This window comes from Physeter macrocephalus, chromosome 19 (genome assembly GCF_002837175.3).
Source record: "Physeter macrocephalus isolate SW-GA chromosome 19, ASM283717v5, whole genome shotgun sequence".
NCBI classification, from domain to species: domain Eukaryota; kingdom Metazoa; phylum Chordata; class Mammalia; order Artiodactyla; family Physeteridae; genus Physeter; species Physeter macrocephalus.
This window is the reverse complement of record NC_041232.1, coordinates 59,247,906-59,269,715: the sequence shown is the minus strand read 5'-3', so window position 1 is coordinate 59,269,715 and position 21,810 is coordinate 59,247,906. Positions and strand designations below refer to the sequence as shown.

Below are 21,810 nucleotides of genomic sequence, written 5' to 3'. Positions count from 1 at the left end.
CCAGGGGATGCCTCTTTTTTGTTCTTTCAGGCAGTCTACCCTTTAAAGCCATGCTCAGTATCTACACCCAGATACATCTTTTTCTCCTCTTAACTTCTCAAATAATGGTGGTGCCCTGGCCCATTCATTTTTTTTCATTTTGCATGTCATATCCACAATTAAAGTTGGGGACAACATTAACTTTGAGCTGAGATGGCTTCTAGGTCCTCTTAAAAATCTACCCAGTAAATAGTACATGGCTAATGAGAACATACTTGGTGGTCAAATCCCTGTGTCATTTAAAACGACACTAGAAAGAATAGGGATAATAGGATGGAAAGAGAAGGTTCAGATAAAAGTGAGAAAGGAAACAGTGTCAGGAAATCTTAGAAAACAAATCAACATTTTTAACACTGCAGGGAAAAGGAAGATGGAGGGCTGCAAAATTAGAAGGACTATCTACAGTCCTGCTTCTTTTTAAAAGTTCAGGAAAACCAATTTCAAGTAAAAATTAGAAACAGAAAAGTATCAACTTTCAAATTTCTCCTATAAAATTTATTAAGATAAAAAGAGAACTGAGGCAGAATAAAAATATACCAGTAAAACATGTCCACAAAACTAATAAAAATGCGAACCTACTGTTTTGAAATGAGCTAAAAGACCTGAAGAAAATGCTAAAAGACATGAAAGAGGAGCATAAATTAAAATTAGGAAACCTCAAAAAGGAAGTGACAGAACTCAGAAAAAAATTAAAAGAAATGAAAATATAACGTCAAAAATGAAGATGAAACTGTAAGGAATACAAGAGTGAATAAACACAACAGTAAATACTTGAAGAGAAATAGAAGGTTGAATGGAAGAAAAATAATTTTAAAAATCCAAAAGGAGTAAAATAAAAATATAAAAAGGATTCATGACATAGTGACTAAAATTGAAACTACAAAAGAAGATCCCTGAACATAATAGTTGTCCCTAAAGAAGAAAACCAAAGCAAGGAAACAGAATAAACACTAAAAAATATGATTCAGAAAATCTTCCCTTAAAAAGAATTTAAATCACATATTTAAAGAGACTATTGACCAACACTAAAATATATTCTAGTAAAGTGATTGGATTTTAAAGGAAAAAAACCACATTACTTGAGTATCTAGACAAAAAGAACAAGTGACTTATAAGGAAAAAAAACATTAGATCATAATTAGGTTTTTCAAAAACATTATTTCATGCCAGATGAGAAAGGAGAGACTTACTTACTAAAGAAAGAAGGTGTGAGCCAAGGATTTTATATCCAGCAAATGAACTTTTAAGTATAAAGGGCACCAACTCTTATGTACATGGAGAGCTCAGGAAATTGTATTCCCGTGAGGCTTTTCTTAGGAATTTACTTGATGGTGAGCTAGACATCAAAATGACTAGAGAGACATTGACATGTCTGGTGGTGAGCACTAAACAGTCAGTTACTTGTAAAGCTAAGTTTGAATGTATGCTAAGAGGGAACAAGTACATATGTACTCTTTATGTTCTGACAATATAGGCATATAGACCACTTGTAAAAAAATGAGAGAAGGAGGAAAGCATATGCTGTTTTTTCTCATCTTTTCAGAAATCATACTGATAGTATTTATTACGGATGTTTCACTAATACTGTTGTATATATGTGGAGTAAAAAAAAAAAAAGTAATTACTGTTTTTCTATGTCTTTTACCCTTACGTCCTTAAGTTTCTTGAGATGAAAGTGAGAAGATATAGATATAAGTTTTAGTAAAAAAAACTCTTACAATCCAAATTCAGGAAGTTGAAATAAATTTGACTTAGAAGTATCAGTATAAACACACACACACACATACAAGCCAAGTTTGTACTGATATTTGCAATTCAAAATTATTTCAGATTCTATCTATCAATCACCTATCTATCTATCTATCCATCAATCTATATATCTATCTAATCTATCTATCCCTAGTGCCCAGATTGTGGTCTTGGAATATCATCTCTCACTTAAAAAAATAAAACAAGAATTCTTAGAGAAATGGCTCATTTTGTTTTGTCTGAAACAAAAAAGAAAAATTATGAGATGAGCTTAGAACATCTTATCACACCAGATAGCCAAGAAGCTACCAAAGCGTACTATGTTATATAAAACCACTGGGATTGTATAAAAAAGTTTCAGAAACTAACTGGAAGAGACTCCAGCTGGCCACAGATGGGCCAATTTGAGCTTCAATAATGATAATAATTGCAGTGGTCTAAAACCTTTCAAATATGTTTGTTAATGAGTTCAAAATACTATTAAAGAAACCACTTGGTCACTTTTAGAGGGTGATAGGAAAATAAAAGGAAGAATCAAATATTTATCCTGTTTTTCTTATATCATCTGTGCCATGAGGTATCCAAAGAGAAGACAAGGGAAAGCACCTCTGTATGAAAGCATGTCAAACTAATCAGTGAAGGTAATGACAAGATTAAAACATCACAACTTTTTGGTCCCTAATACAGGAATAGATTTCTGCATTAAGCATCAATAGCTGTTAACATAACAGAGAGACAATCAGATATTATGGGCCTCTTGATGAATGGCTACAAGTCTACTTACAACCTGAATCCAGCTATCTTTGGATCCTGTTCTGAATCTAGCTGCCAATTTTCAGAGAAGCCTGAGGACAGAGGAACATGTTGAACTGCACCATGAGTATGCATCCAGCAGCATCCACACTGGGGGCAGCTCTGCAGGTCAAATAGCTCAGGTTCTTCAAAAGGTACATGTAAAGAAAAAGTAAGGAATGGAAGGGACACATGTGGACTCAAAGAGTCCTCAAAGCATATCAAAGTTTTTTAACTCTACATACTTCAGTGATAAAACCATAAAGAAGTGCACGGAAGTAATTACCGTAAAAGTCAGGAGACATCTAGAGGAGGGCTTGGCTGTGTTGGGACGAAGAACACCAGGAGCACTTCTAGGGTAGCTTGATGGGTTCTATTTTTCGACTGGGTAGTGATTATTGAGGATTGACCTTACAGTAATTCGTGAAACCATATTTTGTGCGGTTTCTGTATCAGTGATCTATTTTTACAATGTAAGTTTTTAAAAATGAAATGAAATATCCCCAGATACCCAGAGAGCCCTTAGGGCCCTCACAGTTATTGCTAAACATACACATTTCCTTGGTCACCACAAACACAGGAGTGTATAACCTACACCCTCCTAAGCCAAAGCCTTTGGCTCTGGCAGAAAGGAAAGCAGAACCTCTTTCCCTAGCTGTGTGTGTCCATCACCACCCACCCTAGCTGGAATCAAGATGTGTCTGTGACTGGATACACGTGGGAGGGTGGGAGTGGGTGATGGAGGGAGCAATGGAATAGACATCTTGCTGCAATGGGGAAGATTCATTTAGTTAAGAGAAATATATTTCAGTGCTTTGAGTCAAGATAAGAGCAAACTTTTAGGCACAGTCTCTATTAGGATTGTCACAGATATTGGAGGGAAATAAATAATACATCTATTTTGGGGTGCAGTGATAACATTTACAAGGTGCCAGCAGCCCCCACACATTCTCATCAGTGAAACTTCCAAGGCTCTCCTCAGCATGCATGTGACCACGTCACTTCCTTTAATGTCATTTGTTTTCTGCTGTTCTTTACTTTCTCTCATCCCTCCAAAGTAAAGAGCTTTCTCTGGGCTCCCAAGTCATTATCCTTCCTTCCCCCCAAGCTCTTAGGACATGAGCATGTTGGACATGGGGAGCTTTGAGCAGTAGTGAGAGAGAGTGTGGCAGAGCAGGGAAACAATCAGACTGGGAGTCAGGCCTTGGGCTCTAGGCTGGGTTCCACAGTTAATTAGTAAGCCACCTGAGTATGGACGATTCATTTCATCTCCCTGAGCTCAGTTTTATCAGTTGTAAATTGGGGGACTTGAGCTATAAGCTTTCTAATGTTCCCTCCAAAATAACAGAGTTGAAAGACTCTTTGGCATCAAGAAAAGAAAACAAATTACCAAGTGTGACATCACCAAGATTATCGTTCATTAAAAAAAGTACTTGACTAAGCGTTAGCATGTATGTACTGAGTTCTAATTCCAGCCATGCCTTTAATAACTGTGCATTTTAAAAAGTCCTTTATCTTGTTGAGCCTGTTTCCTCATGCTAAGATCCAAATAACAGCCATGTTTCAGGGTGTTTTAAGACTTTAAATGCAAATGAGAAGACAAATTACAGACTAGGAAAAATATTTGCAAGTCACATCCCCAATAAAAACCTTATATCTAGAATATATAAGAAAAATTATCAAAACTCAGCATAAAAAAAATCTAATTAGAAAATAGGCAAAATACATGCATAGACATTCCACTAAAGAGGATGTACAAATAAATGCATGAAAAGATGGTCAACATTATTAGCCATTACAGAAATGCAAGCTTAAACCACAAGTTATCACTACAAACCTATCAGAATGGCTAAAATGAAAGCTTGTGATAACATCAAATGCTGGTGAGGATGCAAAGAAACTAGATCATTCGCACATTGTTAGTAGAAATGTAAAATGGTATAACCACTCTGAAAAATAGTGTGGCAGTTCCCTTCAAAACTAAAAATGGATTTACCATATAACCCAGTAATTGGTGATTTGGGCAATTTTCCCAGAGAAATTAAAATTTATTTTCACATAGGTTCTTGTATATGAATGTCCATAGTAACTTGGCTACTACAAAACAAAACAAAACAAAACAACACACAATGTTGGGGGTATGTCAAAGGAATACAGGAGCCAATGGAAAGAACTTCCAATGCACATAGCTATAATAATTTGCTCAACAAAATAAAATATATAAATATAACATTATTTTTTATTTTTTATTTTATTTTATTTTTATTTTATTTTTTTGTGGTATGCGGGCCTCCCTCTGTTGCGGCCTCTCCCATTGCGGAGCACAGGCTCCGGATGCGCAGGCTCAGCGGCCATGGCTCACGGGCCCAGCCGCTCCGCGGCATGTGGGATCCTCCCAGACCGGGGCGCGAACCCGGTTCCCCTGCATCGGCAGGAGGACGCGCAACCACTGCGCCACCAGGGAAGCCCAACATTATTAATATAATGATAATATAATAAATATAATTGCATAATTTCATTTATGTAACATTCTTGAAATAAAAAAAAATTTTTGTAGAGGTGGAGCACACCTTATTGGTTGCCAGGTATTAGGGATGGTGAGGGAGAAGGGAGGTTAGCAAGAGGGAGATGTTTGCGGTGGTGGAACAACTGAGTATCTTGATTGTGGTGGTGGTTAGGTAGGGCTATACAGGTGACAAAATTGCATAGATCTGTGCACACACACTCATGCACACAAATACGTTCATGGTAAAATCTGAATAAGCTCTATGAATTGTACCAAGGTCAATTTCTTGGTTTTGATATTGTACTATGGGTGTAAGGGATGTTGACATGGGGTGCAGAGAGGGAGTTGGGAGAGGATTGCCCTGGACTTTCTTGTCTATTCCTCAGCATCCTCCTAGGAATCTATAATTATTTCAAAATAAAAGTTCCAAAAGTCTTTGGAAAATTGTAGACCCATCAGATGTCTATTAGCTTAGCAAATTATCTTCATGGGGATGTGACACTGAAACTAGCTGATGCTTTCATACAAGGCTGTTGTCTGGTATGTTAGTCAGGGTTCTCCAGAGACACAGAACCAATAGGAGATATCTATTGTCTACCTATCTATCATCTCTCTCTCTCTCCCCCTTTCTCTCTCTATCATTTATTAGGAGGAATTGACAATGTAGGCTGAGAAGTCCCATAATCTGCCCTCTGCAAGCTGGAGACCCAGGAAAGCCAGTGGTATAATTCATCCCCAGTCTGAGACCTGAGAACCAGCATAGCCAATGGTGTAAATCCCAGTCCAAGGGCAGGAGAAAATGAGATGAAATGTCCCAGCTCAACAGTGAGCCAGACAAAACAAGGGACAGTTTTCTCCCTACTCCTCTTGTTCTATTCAGGCCCTCAATTTACTGAATGGTACCCATCCACATTGGGTTGGGCAGTCTTCTTTACTGAGTCCACGTATTCAAACGCTAATCTCATTTAGAAACATCCTCACAGACTTACCCAGAAATAATGTTTAATCTGGGCACCCCATTGCCAGTCAAGCTGACACATAAAATTAACCATCACATCTGGTCTCCCTGTTTCCTTCCAATTGTTTAGTTTGGGAATGGATTTGGAATCTTCTGGAGTATACGGTCTTACTGACTAAAATAAGAGAAGTCTTGGGAGACTGGCCTTGGAGGCCTCAGGGGCAAGGGCAGCATAGATGATCTGAGTGAGGCAGAGATTATCTCTACCTTTCATAGTCGCACAGATATATCTTGAAATTTTTCTTTTTTAGGTTTTATTCTCACAAAACCACTTTTGTGAGAATGGGAAAAAGATGTCTATATGGGGCAGATGCCACCCCAAGGGTGCACAGCTTGACAAGGAACGAACGTGCAGGCTAGATTTCAGCTCCCACTTTCTTTCTTAGCCAGGTCACCTTATACAGGAACGACCTGTACAACCTTACATGGCAGCCCTGGCTGAGGATTATACTCTGTCACATGTGAAGTTATTAAGAAGAGTTACCAGATGAGTAATTTGAGATATGTTTGTGGGTGTGGCCATGAGACTTCCTTGAGGAAGTAGGGTTTGAATTGACCTTAAAAAGATGGGTAGAATTTGCATAGGCAGAGAGTGGAAGGAGGAAGTTCATGATCTAGATTTGCTTGAAAAAAGCTCAATGAGGCCATGTCTTGCTCATCCTTACATTTTTGGTACTTGGCAGATAGGAAAGAAAAGAAGTAAGGATGGAAAGATGGAAGGAAGGAAGGGAGAAAGGAAGGAAGGAAGAAAGGAAGAAAGAAAAGAAAGAAAGAAGAAAAGAAAAGCTTGATTATATGTCTTCATGATTCTTTTTTTTTTTTCATTAATTTCCTCCATACCTTTACTTCCTCATATCAGGATAGGATAGATTATGCTGAGGATAGACAGCCCCAAAATGTCATTGGCTCTACACAACAGATGAAGTGGGGAACTAAAGGTAGGTCTTGATTGGAAGGTACAAAAATGACAGAATTGGAGACTTAGACTTGGAACACACTGCAGGTATCATTAAGAGTTTGCCTTCCCATTTTAGAGTAAACAAGTGAGACTCAAAGTACTTCTGCTCCTGGGTATAGAATTTTTTAGTGACCAAGTGGAAATACATTCCAGATCTCTTGACTTTTATTCCAGTGCTTTATTCACTGAAAAGAGGAGAATTAAGGTAAAATATCAAGCTTAGTAATGATAGAATATGTGAGGTTTCTAACTTTTGAGATTTTAATGTTTCTCATTTGTTACTTCCTAATTTTAGCATATAAGAATGTGACTAACATTTTGGCACCAGTTTTTCCTTTAATGAATCCTGGAAACAAAAACTCTCATGAATTTAGGAAAGTGTCTTGCCACAGCTTTTATAAGAATTAAAAACCTGGATTTTGGCATTTCCAATAAAACTGAATTAGTAATAACGGACAATGGAAATGCACACCACTGTTGCCACCTTCCTAATCCCTTTCACACCCATTCATTATCTCATCTGACCTATAAGGAGCCTTTTAGGACTTGGGCAAATCCTTTAGCTTTTCACATCCGATTGACATCACTCCCTAGCACATGTGTAACAGGTTAAAATTTTTGAAGTATTTCCACTTTTCTACTAGTCTCCTCCCCCCAGTTCAGGCAGCTAGGCTGGTTTGTGCTCATCCCCTCAGGGCATGTAGCTCACAGCAAAAAAGCAGAGGGGAGAAAAATTTAAAAAAACTTTTTTTCTGGATTTTCAGTTTCAAATGACTAGAAACTAGGGAAATAGAAAAGACAGGAACACAAAGACACAATTTGGAAGAAGCTGGAGCTAGGCTTTCTGAAAGTCCCCTCTTTCCTTCCCCTCCAGGTTAGAAAAGACTTCCTAGGTCTGGAACTAAGGTTCGACTATGCTGGTAGAACTAAAAATTAATAATTTGACCTTCCAAGAACTTAAGTTTTTTTTTTTTAAATAAACCTCGACTTTTAAAAAATTTAATTTATTTACTTATTTATTTATGGCTGTGTTGGGTCTTCGTTTCTGTGCGAGGACTTTCTCTAGTTGTGGCAAGCGGGGGCCACTCTTCATCGCAGTGCCTCTCACTATCGCAGCCTCTCTTGTTGCGGAGCACAGGCTCCAGACGCGCAGGCTCAGTAATTGTGGCTCACGGGCCCAGTTGCACGCGGCATGTGGGATCTTCCCAGACCAGGGCTCGAACCCGTGTCCGCTGCATTGGCAGGCAGAATCTCAACCACTGCGCCACCAGGGAAGCCCCAGAACTTAAGTTTTAACATTCCTTTCACCCATCTATTTGTAGACCAAGATTTGTACCAGCTACATGTATGAACATATCTGACTGTCTTGACAATCTCTGTCAGCACATCGCTACTCTGTGGACTGATGAAAAACCCTAAAAGTTGAGTCAGTCAATTTCATGGCAACAGCTTTGTCCCCACATGAGAAGATGGTGGGAGGAGATTAGGGACATTCCTGAAAGTCCTTGCTGATTTCAGAAATACCAACAGTCTAATGAAAGAAAAAAGACTATATAATGCTATAAATTTTCCTGGTTCAGTGCAAGGTAGTTGGCAGAGGAGAGGGAAAACAGGGCAAATTCTACTTTGATAGAGTTTGCTGACTAAATTCTCTCTCAGGAGACTATCTAAAGCATTAGGACTCCAACCACCCCGGAGGCTGCCCTAATAATCTACTCTTGAAGACCTATTCATTCCACTAGATTTGTTATTCCACTGTGTTTGCTGCAAATACCAAAAGTCATAATAAATGTCACGGTGGGTCAGGTTGATGGTTAGGGATGCAGAGCTGCTTATATTTCCTACTTACCTTGCTGGCTTTTTAAAGTGGTGCATCAGAAGATAAAGAAAGAACCAAAAAATACGTAAATGTATGTATGTTTACAAGTTCTCAAAGTAGAATGTGTAACTTACACTTTTAAAAGGAGTTTTAAAACCTATTTCTGAATATAAACTAAAAATTAGAACAGAAAGAGTAGGAAGAGAAGAAAGTGCCACCTCAAGGGCTCCACCCTTCTTCTGACACCCCATCACTCTTCTACCACTTGCCATATTCTGCTTAGAACTATAGTTCATCTTCCACATGCAGACCTTGTAAGTTCCTTCAGAGCAAGGATTCCTGGATACTGCCCTTAGGGTCTTGCTCAGACCGGTAGGCTTTGGATAGGTGATCAGTAACTGCCTGTGACTGATTAAATAGCCTTTCCTAACACTCCAGTCAAATTTTAAGGCCAGCCAGAGATCCATCCTTCAGCTATCTAACATCATGGGATATTTAGTAAGAAGGCCTTAACCCCCAACCATACAGTTCTTCTAAAATTTTAGGATAGGATGGATCTCCAACATCTTACACTACATTTGGATTGCTTTCAGCAGAGTTCTGACTGGTTCTTTGAATCAGTCTTGGCTTTATGTCCAGGTGTAATATACTCCAAACAGTAACCCTGTAAATCAGACTCAAATCTTGCCCACAATGTACTTCCCAGAATCATACAAAAGGCAGAAATTTGGTAAGAATTTTCTCAATGATTCTATATCCAGTTGGTGTGAGCAAAGACCCCCAAATGCTGTTAAACTCCTTAGTGATGTGAACCAGATGGAAAATAAAACAAAAGAATTCACAACTCATGTTAGACTGAATTGAATGTCTTTAATTTCACACAATGAATAACATATGAATAGGATTAACTTTTTTTTTTAATAGTTAAGTGCTCTATACTGTGCTAACCTGATCTGGTAGCGAAAAAGACTGAGCTTTCTTTTAGAAAAAATGTTTAAAACCCAACATCTAAGACCATGGAGGAGCATGACAGTAAAGCATGCCAGATGTATCTACGCCTCAAATAACAGCAAGTCCATGTTCATTTTAAATGTACAAAAATGCTTTATGAATAAAAACTGTTACAAAAAGAACATTTCAAACAATGTACAATTTTTCTTGCCTCTATATTCAATAAAATACAAATACATTTTTTGTTCTAAAATATGTTTACATACAATCAAAGTAGAACATGCAAATTACACTTTAAAAAAGGCTTTTAAAAACCACTTATGAATACAAACTAAAAATTAGCCAGCACGACTTGTAAGACAATCTTGTGCCCCATTTTTTTCTTTTGAAATATATATATACATATTTAACACATCATGTGCATTTATTATTTAAGAAATAGATTTTTTTTAAAAAAAGGAAGAAAAAGAAAGACACCAACCTAAGCTGGAACTGCCCTTCTGTGTTGACCAGTGACAGCTCTTTTCAATTTTCCCCCCTTTAGTGTTTATTATACCTGGGCAAGTGGGCAAGAGATATCCAGGAAGTTTCTTCCTTGGTTGATATGTGCTTCTAAGACTGTTCCCCAAGTGACTGAGTCCAAGAAGGGAGGCAGACTCATCAGTAGGGCAAACTCTCCAAGAAACAGGAGGCAGGGGGAGCCTGGTATCGTGGAAAGAAACTTTAAAAAACTCCAAGAAAATGCTACGGTATATTACAGTTCGAGTTTCTAGGCACTGTGATGACATTATCTGTAAGCTCTGGCATTTGGACCATTGTGATACTATAGGGTAGTGTTGAGAATAATGTCTATATTTATCTACTTTTACATAATGTGAAGGACTGAAAATCTTGCAATGTAACACTTAAATGGCTTTTGAGGCATTTCGGCTTCTGCCACCCACCCCCCCTCTCCATGCTACAGTTGGCATTTAAAGGCTTTGGAAATATATGTATAGACTTTAGACAGTTCCCAGGTAAATCTTCCTAGTGGTAGGGAAAAAATATTCTCCAAAAGCTCATTATCTGAATATTGTCGGGTAATAAGCTGTAGGAGTGGGATTTTCTACTTAAGTCCTAAAACCAAATCCTTTATGATCTCCATGTAGTACATCACCTTATACTATAATTCTGTCACCACTTGCTTATCATATTTATAGACCCAGCAATGCCTAGAACACAAACTCCGACTGCCGTCGGCCATGGCCTCCCACTCCGGACAGCAGCCAAGTTAACAGGCTAACCCTGTCGGCCCTCAGTCACCTAGTCGGGGCTGTCAGTGGCTGTTGGGTCCCAGGCATGCCAGGTCACCAGCCAGCCCAGACGCTCCCTCCTTTCCTTAGACCCATCTTCCTCGGGCTGTAGCCGGAGCAGTGCTGTTAGAGGAAGTTAAACTCTGTTACTCTCGTTTGAGATGAGGGGCTGAAAAGCAAGTGGCTCCCCAGCCACTTAGGAAGGTGGATCAGAGACCCATCAACACCTTCAAGGTGATTTTTATACAGATTTCATTCTTTGCTCACCCCTAATCAGATTCTCTATAAGTGGGTTCATGCCTGCTTGCTGAAGGCAAGTATTCCAGGAAACAGAAAAGAAAACAAAGGAATTTCTCTTATTATGAAATACTTTTGGATCTGTTTATGGAGCCTCATGCATTCCAAATGACATTTTCTCTAAATAAATATGCAGCCACAGAAGGCAGTGTTGGGTGGCTAGAGACCTCTACAACGTGGATCAGGAGAGCTGGGTTCTCATCCTTGTTCTGCAACCAACCAGATGTGAAACGAGACTGGTCCAATGCTGAGTCTGGACAGGAGAGGAGAGGCTAATGCAAAGTGGGTAGTTAGAAAATGAAGAAATGGTCATACTAATAAGATGGGTTAGGTTAATGGAAAGCAAAAGAAAAAACAAAAGTAATGTGATACTGAGGGAGGAGCTTGATGGGAAAGAGGGGAAGCCCTGCAGGTGACTGGACTTGCTTCCACCTCCAAACAGCAGGTTAGCCTGTCTCAGTTTTGCTCCTCTGCAGTTTTCCAATCTATCCTTAGGATCATAAATGTAGAGGATTTGCATTTGACTCACATGACAACTGTAGAACTGAATTTATGTATAAGGTGCAAGTCTGCTGTATCTCTCCTGGAATACCTTTCGTTGGTTTGGAAATTCTAATGTATCCTAGAGTTATTTGAAATTTCTCACCTACTAGAGGTTAATGCCAATTAAGCTTTAGGTCCTTCCTTAAGAAGCTTAGAGAGTGCCAGCTTATTCCCCTCTGCAGGAAGATTTAGTCTGCTCACAGATTTGGTTGGGGAAAGAGTACAACACTGGAAGGAAGAGGGGCAAAAGAAAGAATGAAATCAATTATTTTCAAAATCCAACAAGGGAGAAACCACTTTATGGCCTAATTGGAATGAAAATGCTTGCTCTTTCATAGCAATGGTGGGGTGAGCGGGGCTAATTTAAACCTTCCTCTTGAGTGACTTTGGAACCACTCAGACATGGCTTGGGAATGACAAATTGAAAGTGGTTGGTTTGATTTTGCTGTTCAACCTGTATGAAATGCCAAAGGTCAACCTAGGTCACAAGCTGAGTATCTATGATATAAGCTTTGAAGAACAGGAGAATGCACTCCTTTAAACTTACATATTGCTGGGATTAAGTGCAACTGACCTAGCGGCAGCACATGACGTGAAGTCTGTGGTGACAGTGCAGAACAGGATGACTCTGTGGGTAATTTCAACCAACTGGTGGTGCCATGACAGAGCACTGATGTTTGTAAGCATATTAACTTGGGATTTTAAAGTTTACTCCCATAGATAACCCATCCCTTATTCTCCTATGTTCCCAACAAAAATCCTTCTTTCCCTAAGGAAATAATGTTGTGTTCTGAAGTAATAATATGATTTCCTGCCGTTTGCAACTTCCTGTAAAGAAACTTAATTTGGAGTTAATTAGATATTCTAATTAGATATTCTAATTCCCGTTAGAAAATTTAATTCTGTCTCTCAGTGTCTCTCTTTTTATAATCTATCATACCAGGTATTTGATGTCTTAGGAAAGGTAAGGGGAAGAGTGAGGGAGGAAATTGAAAATACTTTGACATTTCCACATCTGACTTTTAGAAAACATCTATGGCAATGGAATAACTTCATATTCATTCTGAGTTTCTTAACATGTTTTACTTGGGCTGTGGAGGTGGATAATAGAGATGGAATATCTGTCCACGCTAAACCAATGGCTAGAGTACAACTTGGATGAGAAATATACAGTCGAAACTGACCATTTAAAAGACGATTTGTCACACACAGTTTGCATCCATGCAGACTGATAGATTTATAATTACATTATGTACAAAATGTTTCAGTTTATTAAGGCAACCACAACTTGGATACTTTGTCCAAGGTGGCGTGATACTATTGGAGTGGTGACACCCTTTGAGCATTTTCTTTCCTTTTTTTTTTTTTTTCCCAGATAAGAACACTTACTCCCATTTGCTTTTATGAAAAGAGACAATGTACTTCTATTGTCTTTTTGTTCCCTTTTTTCAATGACCTTTGATGGTTATTTGTATAAAAAAAAAATCCACATACCAAGGCATTGCTAGACACTTGTCTTTCTGGTGGGTCTGGGGTTTCAATTTTTGGTGATTTGTCAGCTATTCCATTTTCTATGGGGCATTAAAACCATTTTATTCTGCCTATTCTTTGCTGATATGTTTTAAGTATAAAAATAACCTGGTTGACACCTGGGTCAACGTATCTTCGGCTGCTCTAAATCACTTATTTTTAAAAGGCTCTATCGATACTAAGTATTTGTTTCACAATGACTGAAATTCAAAGCCAAGTTCCTTGGGACAGCATGCCAAGGTGAACATTACAACACAGGTAAGGTTTACATTATTTAGGTGTGTACCAAGTTAAAGAAGGCAGCAAGTAAGTTAATGAAAAGGTATATGGAAGTACAATGGGCAAAGAAAAAGTAGGAACAGATGATTCTAAAAATCAGTGTATGTGTGATAGAGGAGACACACAGAAGAATATGAACGCATGTCTAAGGTTGCCTATCACTACAATTCCACCCTCTGATGACATGAGTCCATCTGAGAAACTGTATTGTTAACGTAAAGATTCAGGTCCCCTGAAGATGATGTTGGTGCCCCAAAGCCTAGCCGAGCTTGAAAAACCAAAAGAAATAAAAACCAATTAAATGGAAGTGGCTTACAACAAAGCCAGCTGAGAAATTTGCGGCTTTTCTCCCCTTGGAATGTTTCCTAATTGAGGGCGTTCCCCTTTCAATTTTCCTGGCCAGCAAATGCAACGGAATCAAGGGCGCACCTTGGATGCGGGAGGTCTGGCGGCTGTCGGAGAGCACCACCATCTTTCTCCTCCTTGATGGGTCTTGCGCTGCCTGTCAAGGATCTAGCCATACTGAAGTGCCCCTTGGCTGGGAACTGCTGTAAAGCACAGACACACTTCTTTTGAAGACGTTCCCCTGCTTTGCTTTCCCAAGAGCTCCTGAAGGCTCAACCCCGTCATCTGGCCCGAGTCTGCCTGCCCAGCTTCGGGAGAGAAGGGCATTCGGACCCAGCCCCGGCTCACTGCACTTCCAACGCGTCAGTCTCCCCAGCCCCAGGTTCTGACGCCCAGGCCCACCCTAGGGAAGGACATCGCTCTCACTCCCTCGCGACTTCCTCTGCCTTTTGGCCTTCACCTCCTCTTCCTGGGGAAGGGGCTGCTGCGGGGTCGGCTGCTGCGTGGGCTGGGCCGCAGGCTGAGGTTTGTGTTTCCTCTTCCCGCCTCCTCTGGGGGTCTTGGGCAGAGGGGGCGGTGGGGGTGGCGGCGGCGGCGGCGGCGGCGGCGGGAGGGGCGGGGGCGGCGGCGGGGGCAGGGGAGGCGCCTCCCGGGCCATGTGGATGACCGCCTCGATGGTGGCCATGATGGTGTCTTGGCTGGCGGCCGGCTCCAAGACGAGCGGGCTTAGGCTCGGCTTCTGACCCCTTTTGCTGGGAAGGTCGATGCATTTTTCCAGCACCGGCATTTGGTCTCTGGAGTCCTCATCGAACTGCGTGGGCTGCTTCCGGGGACGCCCTCTCCTCTTCTTGACGAAGTTGTTGCCTGTCTTTGATTGTCTCTGCAGCCGCTTGGCCTTCAGGATCTTGTTCACGTGGTCCAGGTTCTTCTTGGTGGACAGAATCTTGGTGTAGTTGCACATCTTCCGCACCTCGCACTGGATGGCTTCGATCTCCCGCCGCTTGAATCGCTTCTTCAGCGAGGAGCTGGCTGCGGGAAGGGAAGAGAGAAGAAATTGATTACAGTATGCAGACTGCCTTAAACCTAGTCTTTTCAGTGACAGCTGGCATTATATTTGGCTATGAAGATCATGGAAAATTAATGCTATAACTATGACTCAGTACCCACTATTTCTTCTTTTTCCTTTATTAAAATTAAAAATAATAAAAATAAACATGGGTTGAATATTATGCATACAAAGCATTTCATTATGTCAGTCTCTGCAACAATCCCATGAAATACACTTGTTCCCATTTTTAAGTTTGGAAACTGAGGCTCACACCATGTAGGAAGATCTACCATGGAAATCAATGTCAGAATCACAGTATAAATTCTCCCATTACTTTCTCCTACCATAGCTTTTATTTTTTATTCAGCCCTCTGACATTTGATCCAATTCAATTTAGCATTAGGCTATATTTCATCTTTTTGTAAAAGATGCTGAATGGAAAAAATGACAAGCAGCCCTCTGGATCAAGCAATCTGGATCATTCATGTGTACCGTCAGCCTCGAAAAAGAGGTGCCTTGACCTGAACTAGAATATCTAACCGAACCTATTATATTTCTAACCCTCCTCCAATGACAGAGGGAGGATACTTTTCAGGAACACTCTATTTGGGATGATCCCAGCTCTCTAATTTTTTCCCCCAATGGTCTGGACTTGTCAGCTTGCCTGATGATGTCCAATTGACCAAGTCTTTCTTAACTAGTTCATCTTCTGGAAACCCCAGGGGAAATACCAGCCAGGTGTTTCTGAATCATTTACACCCGTGCTACCGGGCTGTTGTTTGCAAGGAGCTCTTTTCATGTCCTGGTGGCCAGATGCGTCTCTATTTTATGAGCCAAACTTCTAGTCGCGGGAAGTCCTGTACTGCCGCCACTAAATAGCCTTCAGAACTGCTTCATTTTGAAGTTCAGACACCATAAAGTGTGAATGGCTTCAAGACGTAGCAGACCTTTCCTCCTTTAGATCGTTCTTTCTCCTTGTATTGTTCACTAGAGGCAAACGTGTACATACATGTGTACACACACATATAAACAGGCACTCACACACGTCCTGATAACCCATCTTCACACTGGCTCCTCCCTCTGGCTACTTATAAGCTTAAGAAGTGTGTCCTTAGTGTTTGTTGCTGTGATTTACACTAAATGCTCATCCGGAAAGAAGCCCATGTAGTTGTCGTCAACCCTACGAAACGTTGCAGGCCTGAAAGCAAATGTGTTTCATTTTAGCATCGTGGTTTGTTGTGTCATCCCATATTTTTTCAACTACTAGTGGACAAGCAGAATAAATATCTTAAGGGAGATGAGGAAAAAATGCTGAAAACAAAGACACGGCTGTCACTTACTCTTGGGCACTCCTGCTTGGTTCTTTCCCTGCTTTTCCCCATTTCTCTCTCATGTTGTGCCCGACACAGATCTCCCAGAAGGTTTTATTTGAAGTTATTTATGCCACAAGTTTCATGGAGTGGGAAGCTCTGAGTTCCACAGGACAGGCCAAAATGGTACTGCTTTTGGCCAAAGGTCATTGTGAGACTTACTGTGCAATGAATAACTACTGAGCAATCTTTAAAATAAGTTATAAAGATCAAAATAGAACAAAGCCAGAGTGAGCTTCTGGCTACAAAAATAAAATTTTTGTACTTAGTGTTGTAAAAGGAAAAGCTTGCTTGATTTTAAGTTTTCAGATGCAGAGACCGACTTTTGTTGGTCTTTATGTCCCTCACAGGGCATAGCATGGTGCCTTGTACATGGAAGGGATTTAAAAACTGTTTCTCCACTGATGAATCACACTGATTGTTGCTGCCTTACAATCATATTCTTCTCTAAAGGAGTTTTAGTTTGGATTTTTAAATCGACCATTGCAAATATAGTGACACTAAGAGCAGGTCTTCATGTCAGAGCTAAGCCATTTACCTTGTCCACAGAGTTCATGAGGAAATGAAAACTAGCCAGAAATACCCCACAAAACTTTTGGCATTATTCCAAATAAAAGTTCCACTTGCAGTTTACCTTCTTTTTAGTTTATATCATCCAAAGAGAAGAAAATGCTATGTGACACTAATACAGCATGCAGGTACAAAGTAAATCATTTTGGGCAATTAGTTGGCAATGTTTGACTGAGTAAAACTTGACTGGAAAACTCCGTGAGCTGAGCTGGAGATCATTTGGGGCAAATACAACCAATGGATATTTCTTCTCAGTACTTTTTTTTTTTTTTTAGCATGAAATGTCAAACAAACAAAACGGAACCTAGTAGATAATTCCATGTTCAATAATTTGTTATATGCTGCATAATTTTTTATTAGGCCCTTGCATTGAAAAATAATTATGAAATAAAAATTTATTCTGAGTACTGTAAACCTACCAAAGAATAATAAAAATATCATAACCAACTCTTTTGTACCCACCATTCACATTTAATAAACATTAACTTTTTGCCATACATGCTTTATTTTTTTTTTAAGCAAGAAAACATTTTAGAGTCAGCTCAGTGCTCCATCATCAATTCCATTTCCTTTCCTTTCCCTGCTTGAATTTATACTTTTGCTGCATATATGTGAAAAATTGGTAAAAATTAAAAGTCTGAAACTACCTAATATGTATAATTCTGTAAGGAAGTAGGAACACTTGCAGAGTGTTGGCAGGAGAGCAAATTGACACAATCATTTTGGAGAGTGATTGGGCAATAACTACTAGAGTTGAAGATGGGCGTACCCAATGCCCCAGAGATCCCAAGGGCAGGTCACCTCTTTTGCTCATATGTAACAGGAGGCTGAGGACATTCCTTGAAGCTCAGTGTATGTTACAGAAGACTTAAAACAATATAAATATTAATTAAAAAGATAATGAAGCACTGCGATACATTCAAACAATGGAATATTGTATACATGTCTCTTAAAAGGAATAAAATACACATAAATATATCAACATGGTTAAATAAAAAAAAAACTTGAATAAAAAAAGCAAATAACAAAAGTATTGGTAAGCATACCATTTATGTAAATTTAGAAACACACAGATCCCTTGAATTTTTATTTCATTTTCAATATCCAGACGTGAAGGTTTAAAGTGACCACAGTGCAGATTAACTGTGAGTCAAAGACTGGGTGGATGAGATTTCAACATTTCTTCCCTCCAAAGCTACGTTACGGGACTTTATTAAGCCCCTAGACTAGCGTTGTCCTATAGAAATTCTGCAATGGTGGAACTGTTCTATATCTATGCTGTCCCATACAGCAGCCACTAGCCACATGTGGCTACTGGGCACCTGACATATGGCAAGTGATTGAGGAATTGACTCTAAATTTAGTTTAATTTAAAGTTAAGTAGCTACATGTGGTTAGTGGCTACCATATTGGGCAGCTCAGCTCTAGACCTAAGTACCGCGGAATACAGAGGACACACGGAGATACATTCAGTAAAGCACAAGACTGTGGGAAGCTCAGGGCAAACAACCTGGTGCCTTCAACAAATAAGTTGCGAGGTTGGGGGGGAGGGTGGAACTGTAAATTAAAAGAGAGAAGAGATAAAATGATCATATTTGTATACCAATTTAAACAATCTGTCAAAAGAGATATTTTATAAACTCATGGAAATTTGAATAATGTCGGTGTTTCTTGATATTATATAATTATTGCTAACTTTCTTAGGTGTGATAATTGCATTGTGATCATTTTTCAAAGTACCTGTCTTTTAGAAATACATGCTAAATTATTAATAGATGAAATCATATGATATCATCTGGGACTGGCTTCAAAATAATAAGGGAGGGAGGAGGGGAGTGGAAGTATTCCTAAAACAAGATTGAAATGAGTTGATTATGTTGAAGCTGAGTGATAAGTACACAGAGGTTTATTATGTTATTCTGCTACTTTGGTATATACTTGCTAGTTCCATAATACATGGTTAAAAAAATATAAATGATTAGTGTCAGTAAAACATCTTTCTCAGGATCTTAGGACTGGTGGGGGTTGGGGGGGTGCTCTGGTTTTCATATTCTTGGGCTCTATTTCACCTAAATAATTTTAGAAGAATAAGAAATGTCCTCAGTAAAGGGCATGCATAATCTCCCTAGAAAACTCCTGCTGGTAGCTACTCTCCTGGCTGAATGGGAGGGAAGAATGAATGAGCACTCTGGGTTTTATGTTGTGACCAGCTTCATAAACATATGTCATGGTCCTATCTCCGCTGATGGCCTCAGGTGTTAAGACTTAATACCCCTCTTTCTTTTTCACATTACAATTTTTGAGGGGTTTCACATGTACTGAACATCTGAATTTTATTTTGTCCTGTATGTATTATCCAAATTTTCAGTGTAGGCTCATTACTGTGTGTGCAGGTCAGTAGGAAGGGCTCTGGGCAGGGACAGCTGGAAACCAAGCTGAACTAGAATGAACTTCTTAGCCCCTCTGGGTCTCTCTTTCTTCATCTATTACACTGAACAGTTAGACTAGATGCTTCTCTATTTAAAGATTGCTATAATTCTTACCTATACTCATTACTGCCTTACCAAAAGTGAGGTGGCTTTCTATGACATTTATTTCATCTAATAAGTTTGAAATCCTAGTGTGGTGGAGAGGAGGGCTTTGGACTTGGCAGGGTTTAATATTCACAAATCTTTCTCCTTACTGCTTATGATTTCACTGTTCCTCTAAATGTTAACAGATTTTTCTCTCTTCAAATTGTTTCATTATTAGACAGTAATTTCTGGGCTCTTGCCCCAAGATTGATTCCATATTTGCTCTCCTTCCTATAATTGTCCTACATCTTGCCTGTTCTTTGTTAGCCTTAAAGAATAATTATGAGTGGCCAAAGCAAAATATGAATTCATTTCTTCGTAACTCTGCAATGCAAATCATCTTGTAGACTTTTCCTGTACTTAAAACTGCCATGCAAATGATTGAGTTGGTTTTGGTCCAGACCTAGATTTTCTCTTTGCTCCCATTATCAGATGATTGGCTCATCAGCGTTTGTTGATTTTACTACTTCTTTTATGATAATCAAACACTGGACTTATCACTGCTTTTGCACACTGACTTTATATAGATGTCGTGTAAGCACTGTGAGCAAGATAAGGGCTAATGAGGCTTAGCTGTATAGAAGCTTCCTCAGAAATAGGTGCTAATGGTTTGGAGACTTTGCCCATGTGTAAGACACATTCTAGTTTTGTAAAGTTTTGGATGGGTCAGAGAGGGAGGCAAATTTATCTCTAGACCAATTGGAATTTTTCTTGCTGTTTGAATTGGGAAGCTAGAGAAATATTGGGGACTGCTGAACTGCCCGGAGTGGAGTTGCCCTCCAGGTGGACAGGGCTGGAGAACCATCAGCCTCAGTCAAGGCACAGAGCTGCAGTGTGAAATTGCTTTGTATGCTGATACTTAGAAGATTCTTCAAAGGCAAAGCTCATGTCTTCCCTCTGTACTCCCAGTTATTCACACAGCAGTACAAGATCTGGTATGTAGTACATGGGCAGCAAATACAAGTTCAAGGGAATTCAATTGTTTAATGTTGTCCCATGAAAATGTGCATTTTTTTGATACTTTTGTACTTAACTCAATAATGATCTCGTTTTCCAAATGCTGCTTTTTATTTTCTAATGGGATATATGAAGCAACTTGCCTTGGCAAGCAATCTTTTTTCCTTCTTCCTTAGAATTTAAATTAACCTTTGTGTCCTGGTCTTAAAAGCTCGTTTGAAAAAGATGGCAAGTTGCCTTGGCTGGTGAGGCTTCTGGTGGGCAGAGCACATGAGTCACTGCCAGTCATCAGCACACATGCTATATACCACTGCTTTCCAATTTGAAAGCCATAATTTAGTATTAAGTGTTAGCAGATGTGGGGCATTTGTCACGATAGAATGCTACTTCCATTCTGTTCTTAAAGTCACCTTAATACAGTTTGGGGTTTCTTTGAAAATGTGACTAGCTTGTTTAATGCACAGTCACTGCTTGACTATTAAATGACAGCTTCCTCTTAGGGGTTTATTGTGAAAGAACATTCCATCTCAGCTGCAATGGCTTAGGAGACCCTGATCTTTGTTTGGCTCCTATTTCACATTTCTCCGTGGGAAGAGTGAAGGTAGGAGGTGAGGAACAGTTCGACTGATGGAGAGGTGAAGCAGTGGGTGTGCACCTGCATGTTTATGTGTGGGCGCTCCTCTCTGCCTCTCCAGATCTGATCCTGTTCTAAACCGGCAGCCTCTCAAGTGGGGTGCATGCTCCCAAAGAGGAAACTGGGCTGCAAGAAAAACATATTATTATATAAATTATTTTATATAATAATATTTTTATATAAGCATATAAAATATATAAAAATATATTTTATAATATATATTTTATGTAAATATATGTAAAAATATATAAATTTGATGTGTTTAACTTTATTATATATAAATTTTTATATAATATATAATTATATACATTATTTTAATTTATATTATTTATATCTTATCTGAAAAATAAGAACTAAGTTAAGCATTCTAATGCTTACTATATGGAGCGATGGTGGGTGATGCCCTTATTTGGGCTGCACGATGTGTTACCTGTCACAGTTGGGCATGAGGTTCCTGGGAAAAGAAGAGACCACATGCATTCAAGGGGCTGATGGCATCCCATCAGTTTATTCCCTTCAGGTGTTGTCAGGTCCTGACCA

The 21,810-nt window shown here is 39.4% G+C and overlaps 1 protein-coding gene across 10 annotated transcripts in view; it reads right to left on the bottom strand.

The window, feature by feature from the left end:
• Nucleotides 1-9,742: 9,742 nt before the first annotated feature.
• SETBP1 (SET binding protein 1) overlaps nt 9,743-21,810 on the bottom strand; it is a 381,792-nt gene continuing 369,724 nt past the window's right edge. For 9 of the 10 annotated variants that reach the window (XM_028480793.2, XM_024132262.3, XM_028480795.2 and 6 more), the window contains one exon: nt 9,743-15,147. In XM_028480793.2, the coding sequence (XP_028336594.1) occupies nt 14,522-15,147 (626 nt within the window). In that variant the 3' untranslated portion in view covers nt 9,743-14,521. The remainder of the gene's footprint in view (nt 15,148-21,810) is intronic. The other variant, XR_003677371.2, reaches the window with a different exon arrangement.